The sequence below is a fragment of the Anabas testudineus genome, chromosome 22 (genome assembly GCF_900324465.2).
Source record: "Anabas testudineus chromosome 22, fAnaTes1.2, whole genome shotgun sequence".
NCBI lineage: Eukaryota > Metazoa > Chordata > Actinopteri > Anabantiformes > Anabantidae > Anabas > Anabas testudineus.
Window position 1 is genome coordinate 2,675,421 of NC_046630.1, and position 11,106 is coordinate 2,686,526.

Genomic DNA, 11,106 nt, shown 5'->3' on the forward strand with positions numbered 1-11,106 from the left:
GTGTCTTTGTGGATATTTGTTCTTTCTCATTTTGTTGCTTTGTGCTCTTCTTGTGAGCCATATAATTTCACTTATGTCAGGGGGCGATTTTTGTCTCTGACAATGTTTTGTGTTTGGTCATTCTCTAGTTTTGTCTCTTCTTGTTTTTCCCTGATTGTGTTATGTGTTTATGTCTCTGTGTTCGTCTTGCCTATTTGGGCTAATTTAATTGAAGTACTAGAAAATATAAATTTTATAGCAGAAACCAATCTGAATCTGTTTGACTTTACTTGAACACTTGCTTAGTTCATGTTACATTCAGGCTGTTTCTGCTAATACTGATTTAAGGTTTTGTAATGTTACAGATTGAATTATTGGATCCAACATGATCCAGCATCAGTAAAAACAACCAACACCATCATTAAGCGCCGAAGATTCTCAGACCGTCTTTGTAAAACTAAACCACAAACCACAGGGACAACCGGTGCAAATGTTTTAAGAATCTTGAAAAGATTTATTACTTTTGCAATAGTTTAGGTGTCCAATATTTAAAAAAAAATGTCTGTGACAAGCGACACACATCTAAAATATACTGGTTCTTTTTTTTTTTTTTTTTTTAACTTCTGTAGCAAAATGGAGAGCCTTTGAATTCCTGTGAACATATTGGGTAAAACAAGACATGATCATATTCCCTTTAACATTTACTGTATGAAGATGGTGATTACATACAGTATTATATTAAAGAACATAACATAGAATAAAATTGTTCTTAATCGAATACTGTTCGTTCAAACATTGTAGCTATTATTATTGTTGTTATTATTATTACAAAGGGATTAGTGAGAGCAAGATCACCAAACTACAGCAGTCACCACTTAACAAACAGTGATGTAAAAACTGTGCACAAAATACAGTAGCTACCATCAGTAGAATGGCGCACATAAGCTAAATCCTTAAGACAGCATTTAGAAACATCTGTCCAGATCAGATGTGCAGGTGATGTTGTGGGCATCTGGACAGCGAGGTCTTGGAGCCAGAGAGAGAAATTGATCTAACTTATCAAATTAAAGATTAAATATAAAAATCATAAAGCTGGAAATATCACAACAGTCATACATCGTTAGACGGGAAAATTCTGACATTACAAACATGTCTGCTGCCAAAATCTTCTGTTCGTTTCCAAGTCGTTGACGACTTCACATGAAAAGATTTTGTCAAAAGGCAGTTACAGACTGGAACAAAATGTTTTAATGATGGCAACTTGGTCCCTTCAATCATCTTTAAGGGCTTACATGTGTCAGAACAAACTCTTTCATCAGTGCAGATGTGTAGATGAAAAGGAAAAACACCTGTAAATTTATTCTGAAGGTGACTCTGGCTCCAAGCCTGTGAGCTGGGATTTGGAAATCTGGTTTTGTACTTTTCTTTCCTGTACCTCTCCTGTCTGTCCATGAAATATGTTCTTCTATTGCTTTCTATTTTTATTCATCCAAGTCTGGACACACTCACAGTAACAGTGGATTTAGCAGGAAGAGAGTTTGTTCAGTTGGAGTCCTGCATCTCTGCCCCAGAAGCCTCTTCGTCCACGCCGACGTCCGACTGCTCCTCATCTGAAAGAACGTGCAAAAGTTGGATTATACACAGATCTTTCAAATTACTCCTGGCAAGTAAAATATTAGTTTGGTTTCCCAGTTTGAACTACCCAGTTATATGTATTCTCTCACATAGATGTTTGGTATCCCTCTCCTGATGATGCTCGGGCATCATTTGTCTGCAGGGCTAGTTATGGTAAACCAAGCAGACTCTGCTTGTTGTGTAGTTCTACAGCCCTAGAGGCGAACATAGACCACTGCCACCTGCTGTTATGAAGACTTATGTGATGACGAAGGTGACGTGAGGCGATGCAACAGTTGGCCTTGGTTGCTGCTAGTTCTTTGATGTCAGCCAGGTGTGTCTCTGCCATAAGCAGCTCATAAAAACTAATCATTTTAGTCTTGTCCTCACTGTGTGGAGAAACAGTCAGCATACTATAACACCATGTAAAACCACATATTCCATTTACTATAGCAGGCTTTTGTACCTTTTGAACAAAGCTTTAAGCTAAGATGAGCTCTGTTTGCTGCCTTCTATACAGATATATATTGGTGGAATTATTAACCTTTTTTTTTTTTTTTAAATGCAGAACCAGTAGAGCAGAATCTGATGTGGCTGTTTTTTTAACTTGGTCAACTACAAAAAGATGCCAGGGTCACACTTCACACCCACAATATCTAATAATCTGTGACCTCCAACTCCTCCTCACCTGCAGTTTGTTCCTCTACATGCCGTTTCTCAGTTTGGGCGTCCGGAGAGTTCGGCTCATCTGGCGGCCAGCGGAGCTCGCCGCTCTCAACCTCAGCTGCGTCTGTCGGCTCCACCACGATGGAGGGAAGCCTCTTGGACAACTTTGGATACCTTTCATGGGTATCTGGGAAGATCTGGTAAAAGCTTATGTAAGGGTGAACTGAAGGGTTTTCATATTTGGGGGAGAGGAGAAAATCATTGCTCTTTCTCATGTAAAAGACAAGAATGCGGAATAAATGGCATTAGGAAAAGTGCAGACTGGAAGATGAAGACGCTAAAGCTTAGTGATACAGAATGATTTGTTCCAAAACTGATTTTCCATCAAAGGTTTACAAGTTCATACATTTTTGTCCAGTGTCTTTTTAAAGGTAAGATTTTATAGCTAATATGTTATGAATTGCATTTGATAACTGATCTAGACGTGAATAAAGATGTGGAAGAATCGCACTAATTCAATCTGCATGTTATGAGCATAGTCTTGTTGTACAGTAGTAAATCTAAAGAATGCAGAGATTTGCGGATCATTTAACTGTGTGGAGTTTGGCTTGTCTTTGGTTTAGTTTTGCAGATTTTCTCTGAATTTGTTTTTGTCTTTAACACCTTTTAAAGCGTCCCTGCTCCGCGTGGTGGTGTTTGTGGTGTGTGCACAAACACAGCTGGATAGTGATAATCGCTGATTTTTCTTCATTGGAGAAAAGCTCATTTCATGGTTGTGAAAAAATGGTTTCACAGTTTATTCACACAAAAAACAGCAGAAAATGTAAGAAATAAAGTTGAATTAAAAGTATTTACATATAAAGGTGATTTGGATCCAACAAATCTATTTATACATCACTGGGAATATTGATGAGCATTTTAAACACTACATTTATGTGGTCTATAAATTAATTATAAATAAAGCTATTGCATTTTGAATTGATGCTAACAACACGACTGGAAAAGTTGTGTAATCAGTCTTCAGAGATGGTAATGCCAAAATATATTGTGCCTGTATTACAGCAGCTTGACTCCATAGAGTCCAGTGCATGCACTAAAATGTGTTTCTGATGTCCAATTTAAAATTCAAAAAATTAATTAGGCTTTAAATGATTTGCAAATCACTAAATCGTACTTTTAAATTTCCAACTTTCTGAAAATCTCCATCGGTGCTTCCTGCTTAGGGCTTAAGTTTTTTTTTTTTTTGTTTGTTTGTTTTTCCTATTTCCATCCGGTAAAGTTACTAAATGTCAGACTGAAATGTAAAAAAAACGTAGTAAAAGTAGTAAAATAAGAAATTCTTAGGATTTATCAAACAAAACATTTCCCTGTGACTATAAAACAATAAAATAAATCTTACAGTAGGGTCCTTTTGGTTAAGCTGGACATTTTAGTCCAGCTAATGACATTAGCAGCGTCAACCCACGTTTTACACTTGCTCCTCATTCCTGTGACTCACTGCTTTTATCTTTTCTACTCAAATAAAACAGGATTGGTTTGAAATCATCGTTCACTCACACCTGGAAGGATACTGCATCCTGATCTCCTCCTCCTGCTCCTCCCCCGCTGAAGTCCTCCGTCCCCGGCTCCAGAGAGTTCATCACCTCAGTCATCCTGGAGAAGAACACGTTGATTATCACTGATCAGTAATTTATCTACAGAGTACTTTCTTCTTTTGACGTTAAATAGTATAAAATGTAAGGGGCTTATATTTGCATGCAGTGTAGTGACTCTGTTTTGCAGTACCACATCGGAGCTAGAACGCTGAAGGTTTGACAACCACCATTATCAATGTCCCAGTGGTGTCCATCACTTCTTAGCAGCAACATTACAGTTGTCTGCAGTTTAACATTTACGTATTTTAAGAGTTTGTTTTCTATATTTGCTCCTCTATAACATTTATATTTCTTTCTTTTGGTATTTATAGCCCCCCTTTTTTTTTTTTCTACATGCTTAGCCAGTGTTGTCAAACTGGTGAAGCTGGTGCCTAATCTGCATGTGTTTTGACTGTTTGTACGTGTTTTCTTGGGCTGCAGCCTGACTGCACTCATATGCAGCATTTACTTACTATGACATTATCTATACACTGCAGAGCATTGCTCCAAGCTCTGAGCCTTAATAATTATTTCTTGTTGGAGCCATTGCTCTGGAACTCAAACCAACTTATCTAATCTTAAGTTTTTAAAAAGCCCCATTAGTGCCCGTCAGTCGTGTTTCTAATGATATCTGGCCTTAGCTCACTGTTTGTAAATCAGACACCCGAACTCCTCGATAACAGAATGAGAAAACTAGTTTGAAGAAGACCTTTCAATAGTTGAAGTAGTTTGTGGAGACTTCCTGTTTGATAAGATGCACGCCATGTTTAGGTGATGTCCCCAGTTTAGCTCAAACTGGGGATCATTGTTGCATATCATACCCCTCAACCTTTCTTCTCATGTTTCCTGTCTGAGACTCTCCAGTAACTATCAAGTCAAAATGCTGAAACGGAAGTCGGGTTTGATGTCTGCTAGAACTGCAGCCGTGCTGCCAATGAATATTTAGTGTTCCTTCTTTCAAATTAAGCAAACGAAGAGGCTTAGTCAAAGACGACGTGACGCATCGTGGCATCTCTCACCTCCACCTTATTCATTATCATCTTGTGCAGAAACACCTGAGGGTGCAGCATACTGATTAAAAACCTCCACTAAGAGCCTGTCAGTATCAATTCTCTGCTCACTAGTGAAAGGCAGACGTTCCATGTAGCAAGTTATCAGAAACAACACTTTCCATACAATCAGACCGGCAGTCGCTGTTGCTATGGGGACGAACGATTGAGATCTTATGCCTCTGATTGTCTGAATAGTGCACTTTGCCTGAGTGCACGAGGCCGAGAGCTGATTTGGGGGTATTCATGTGTGCCGTTACGCAGCAATTACCACCATCAGGACTGGGCTGTGTTGTCGTGAGTCTATGAAACCTGGAATTGCTTCTGCCCTTCATCATCAGCAAAGAGACAAAACAGCCTTTATTCCTCATCACAGGCTCGTATTGTTCCTCTGGAGGGAGTCTGTGCGGTCGCTCTGGATGATCTAATGTCCAGGTTTAAACTAAAAAAATAAAGGCTCTGTTGGTCTGAAGGTACCAACTGCAGGGGAGGCCTGTGGAGCTCTGCACATGATCCTGTTTCTGAGAAATGCACTCACTCGGGTGATGTGAAGCGTAACAGACAAGAATTTAAATGTAGATGCCAAGCATGACCCTTCAATAATAACGCCTTATTTGAGACCCTAAATGTTCACGTCTGCCTATGAACAGGAAGCTGCTTCACGGAGACCTGAAACATTAAGACGATTCTCTCTGTGAAGTTTAACCTGTCAAAGATGAAGCAGATGGTTAATATCAAAGTTAATTTTTGATATGATATAGGTTTTGCATTTGAGTCTGTCCATGTCCTCCCTGTGTCTGTGTGGGTTCTCTCTGGGTACTCCGGCTTCCTCCCACAGTCCAAAAGACGCAGTTTGGTTAAGTGGTGACTTGTCCATAGATGTGAATGTGGTCTCCTGCCCAGTGACAGCAGGGATTTGCTCCGGGTCCCTGTGACCAATAACAGGATAATGGATGATGGTTGGATCATGTCTGTGAAGATTCTCAGTCATCCAGGTCACGGTTATGACTTCAATTGGACTTTGACGATTCCAGTTGCCACCGAACGGCATCTTTTTTGGGATGGTTGATGATGAATCTCCAATATCCACTATCTTTTAGCTTTGTGTTTGGTCTCAACCGACACCTGAGGCGAATATCTCTCTTCACCAGCTCATCTCTCACTGTAACCTCAGGTACTCTAATGGGTACAATCAGAATCAACCGAGGCACAGACACAGCTACAGTCACAATCAGTGGTGTCGTCCCAACCATACTCCCAGCTACCGCCTGTCTCGGTCAGCCTCTGCACTACCGGTTATGGCCTCTGTTGAGTAACTGTATCTGTCTAGCTTCAATGCTACTAGCTGCTCCGCGGCCGCAACTGAGGATGAACCCTTTCGCCAGTGGTGGTTTACTACTTGACACAGGCTGATCTCAGAATAGAAGCAGTAACACAGAACTGCAATGTAAAAACTCTCCACCATGGCCTCTAGGAGGCGCCGTAGTGCCTCCGCCAATCGGTGAAGGTCACTTGTTACATGCGTGTTTGTCCAGACTCACATTCTCATTCATGAATGAGTCCAAATTGACACTTGTGCCAGATGTAAAGAAATCCTCTTCAGGCTTTTCTGTCCATATTCTGGACAGGGACGGCAACTGGTTCAGACGAGGTGTGAGGGAAGCTGTTTATTGTGAGATTGAGCAACCTGTTAAACGGAGGAGGTGTAATCTATCACCCACTTACAAACCAGATCTCACATCACGAGCCGGGCGGCTTCACAGCTGTTCCCACCGGGTCTCAGGTGGTCACAGTGACACACAGAACTGATGAAACCTCCTGGACGGAAGGTGAAACGTCCGCTTGTAACTGACCAGCAATTTCTGACAGATATAGAATTCGCAAGAATGGAACATGCATTAAGTCACAATGACCTTTGACCCTTGTCCACCAAAATCTAATATAATTGGTTCATCCTTAAGTCCAATTTCCACACAGCTGTAGGAAATCTGTTTTGTTTAGTGCTAAACCATTTCTTGCTGGAAGCCATCTGCACGAATTGACTCCAGCGACATACTTCAACACAAATGTTTTGCTGTTGTATAGATTAAGAACCAACAAATGTAAAAGTAGCAGTACTACGGTGTAGAAGGTATGAGTGTCATTTATTCAGGTGGACATACTTATATTATTTTATATCCTATTGAACTGTAAAGATCATTGTGTTTTGTGCATAAAATATGAAGTAACAGCTCCTAAATTAATACAGTGGAATAAAAAGTAGAAAGCTGCAACCAACAGATTAAAATCTAACAACTGATCAAATGTGGAAACTGTTTGATGCTGATTAATCAACTAAAGCACCAGAACAATTTAAAATGAGGTTTTGAGCTGTTGAATTTTTACAAAATATTTAAAGACATCATCATGTTGTCAATTTAAATGGACATATTTGAATTTCTTCTGATTTTTTTTTTTTAATTAATCATCAGATTCGTCGATATTAAACATAATTATTGGTTGCAGCCCACACAGCAGCACCCTGATGTAATGGAGCATCACTCTGCTCGTGTTGAATTACAGACTCGAGTTTGAAGCCAGATGCTTTCAGCTATTAGGGCTTTTTCTAAAAAAAAAAAAATCAGATTTCCACATGAACAGCCAATCTCCAGGAAATGATTCAGCTCACAGCCACGGTCTCCTTTCCCTTCCTTGGTGTTTGCCGTTCAGATGAAAGATGTACATCTGGTGTGACCTCACGGATTAAAATTCCTCCTCTCTTTTCTGTCCATCATGAGATTCATCATGGTGGAGACGGTCCAGTTAAAGGGGAAGCCGTTCCCAAAATTAGCATCCTCCAGACAATCAGTTAAACTCCAGTATTTCTTATTTTTTTATTATTTTTTGCAGATATGGGATGTTGAATTTTAAAAATGACCGCTCCGCTCTCTCCTCTTATCGCCCCCAGCTTCACTTCAAACACTTTCCCCATTTCAGATTCTAAATCAGACCCAGCAGCAGCTGCACCTCCTCCTCAAATGCAGGCTCGTTGGATAAATCCAATAAGTTTTTACAGCCCAAGGACGTTAAAACAAAAATCAGTCTAGAGCCAAATATACTGATATTCTTCTTACTTACCACACAGCTGTGTACAAATGTTCCACTGCCCTGTTTCTGCTGCACTTACATTTAATTTCTAATGTGCTTGTTGCCCTATTTCACATTTCCTGTTCTGTTTTTTTAACCTAAATGGTTTTAGTTGATGCTCAGAAACCATAGAAACTTATTATCAAGCATCGTTAAGCATTTTAAATAAATGCATGATTAATAAATGTGTGGAGCACGGATTTACCTGCATGGCACCCAACAGGTAGCTGATGCTATTAATACATTTAAATACTGGGGTATGAAACACAGCTTCTGCTACACCTACACTTACACACACTGCACAGGCTGATCACTGCTTTCTGCCCACAATCCCACACACTGAGAGAGAGAGAGAGGAGCAGCAGCTGAGCGCAAAATCACAGGATAAAGCCGGTGGAAGAAATTTCCCAAATCTCTAAGAGTGCACATTAAACATGAAACTGATCCGTTATTCGGTTACTTTAATCAAAAAATGAACAAAAGCAGGTTGTAGGTCGGTGTTTGGAATAAAGAGGCGTTTGTCTGAGTGTTTCCAGAATGGTGAAAGGGCGCAGAAAAGCTCCGTACCTGTCTGCGCGCTGATCCAGTGTCTCAGAGCAGGAAGGTCTCCGTCCTCCGCTGCTTCATCACACTGATGCTGCTGCTGCTACTGATGATGATGATGGTGATGATGATGATGATGATGATGCGGGCTGTTGTGGGCGACAGGCGGCGGGGCGCGCTGGGCTCCCGGTGAAGTTGAAGCTCGCATCAAAGTGTTCAGAGACTGCGCAGTGGAGCGGAGCCGGTGGTGCCTTCAAGTGCCGTCAGAAACATTTGGATTGCAAGAGTGGGAGATGTATTTGACTTTATACTTATAAGATATTTTACATTGAAAAAGATGTTTAGCACAGTATTTGTAATCAGACGTCTCATTTATGGTTTTAGATGCTTTGTAAGATTTTGGTTTATTTGTGCCAAACGTGGCTTATTCCACATGGAATTACAAATCATAATATTTAACAAAACATGCACCTATCTGTAACGCTCATGCAGATAATGTACATGCATATAGTATATTTATGCTGTTTTTATGTGTTTAAGAATATATATTATATCTTTTCATATTTTGATAGGTGTGTTATGAGAAGATGAATCTCCACCCGTCCTTCTAGACCCTGGTTGCATCGCTTTAAGGTTGTGTCCTGTCTCCTTTTCATAATTTTACATTTCTTTGTGGCCATTTGTTTTTCTTGGTAGATGTCTATTTCAGAGGTACAAGTGAAAGTATGAATACCACCATGCTGAAATACTCTGTTACAACAGAACTCCTATATTCTGAATGAGTGCAGCAGGATTAATGTACAAAAGCAGTTAAAGTGCACAACTGTACAACTGTCAAGTTTCAGAATAATATATTATTATAATTTATTATTTCACTTTCACTTTACATCACTTTATTTCTGCAGCTGGTGAAGTTGCAGCTCATTTGTATAACTTTATACTCCAGTGCATATTGTGAAACCCCCCTGGGAATCAAAAGGCTATAATATATACACCATAATTAACTGGTTAATTATACTTTGAACTAGTAATACAACTTTACATTGCTAAAGCGTTAGTAAGAGTTAATACATAAATGTAGCAGAATAAAAAAGTAGTCTCTGAAATGTAGTGGTGTAGAAGCAGTAGCTTAACAAGTGAATTACAAATATTGTACCTCAAAACTGTACTTACAGGATATTTATGATCATTTTATATTGCATCGTGGAATATTGTACCTCTCATTGATCATTCCGCATATCTCTGTGGGCATTTAGTATCTTTTAACTGAGCTTTATGACTTTAATACCAAAATAAGCGATTGATAGTCATATCTTAACACACACACAGGGGTCAGGTGGGCCCAGTCAAACATCTATTTAGGCACGATTTGTTGTTGCTAGACCAACATGTGCTCATTTGTTGTGATTAAGATCTGAATTTATATCTGACCATATTCCCAAAAACACCAGTCATGTCAAAAAGTTGTTGCAGCATCAACTTTAAACGAGTTTCACGACCTCTTTATTGTATTGGAATTTACGAGGGGCACTCGAAGGCACCACCTAATCAGAAAAGCAGTGAGCAGCTGTTGATGAATGTGAGTTTAGCTGAAAACCACAGGTACAGATAATCAGTCACATTATACTCTGTGAAACACAAATATACTGTATTTTATACTACTTAAGTAAAGTAAGTGAACAGATCTATGATTTACGATGCTGCAATGCAGCTGTATCAAAGTATTAACAGTGGTGGAAGAAGTATTCTGATCCCGTAGCTGTCTCGAAGTATTAAAAGTAGTAGTAACAGTACTGGGACGTATTTACAGTAAGAATAAAAGTTAAAGTTCTGTATAAAAAGCACCCCTGATTAGTAATACTTTATTATGTAACTGGACCGGACTGGTTTAATGTGTAACATGACCAGGTTTGTCCATGCAGGTTCCTAAGATATTAGGAGTTTGGAATTAAAAAAATAAAATAACAGGAGTTGTTCAGTTCACTCCTGTTTCTACAGGCAATGGTCAGCTGTTAGGGAAATAACATTTTTTTAAATAAATAAAAATATTTATAACCACAATGGCAATTATGGCAGCCTTTATTAAAATAATTTCCTCCTCACTCACAGACAGAAAATAATATTAAAAATGATTATATACAGTTTGGTAGTTTTATCTCTGTGTGTGTGTGTGTGTGTGTGTGTGTGTGTGTGTGTGTGTGTGTGTGTGTTCATTTATCTTGTAAAATTACTAGAGTTGCCAACTAAATGTGATGAAGTAGAAAGTACAAGAATAAAGTGGCATTATATGGAAATACTAGAGTACATGTAGTTAGCTGCTTTAGTTGCTAAGCAAATAAGCAAAGTTTTTGTACAAATTATAAAGATAATTCATTGTTATGTAACAGTGTCTTTTATCCCAACATTAGAAAATACTACAAATAGACCTGTGAGCTGTGTCTCCCTCTAGTGTACAAATTCATCCCTATTACTGTTTCCTAGTGTCCGGTCATCTT

At 39.2% G+C, this 11,106-nt stretch overlaps 1 protein-coding gene across 1 annotated transcript; it reads right to left on the bottom strand.

The window, feature by feature from the left end:
• Nucleotides 1–470: 470 nt before the first annotated feature.
• Nucleotides 471–8,839, bottom strand: LOC113148236 (protein LBH-like). The gene is made up of 4 exons (XM_026339848.2): nucleotides 8,636–8,839; nucleotides 3,831–3,912; nucleotides 2,282–2,456; nucleotides 471–1,589 (listed from the first exon to the last, which is right to left on the bottom strand). The coding sequence occupies exons 2-4, from the start codon at nucleotides 3,909–3,911 to the stop codon at nucleotides 1,522–1,524; spliced, it is 324 nt and encodes a 107-aa protein (XP_026195633.1). The 5' UTR covers nucleotide 3,912; nucleotides 8,636–8,839; the 3' UTR covers nucleotides 471–1,521.
• Nucleotides 8,840–11,106: the final 2,267 nt, after the last annotated feature.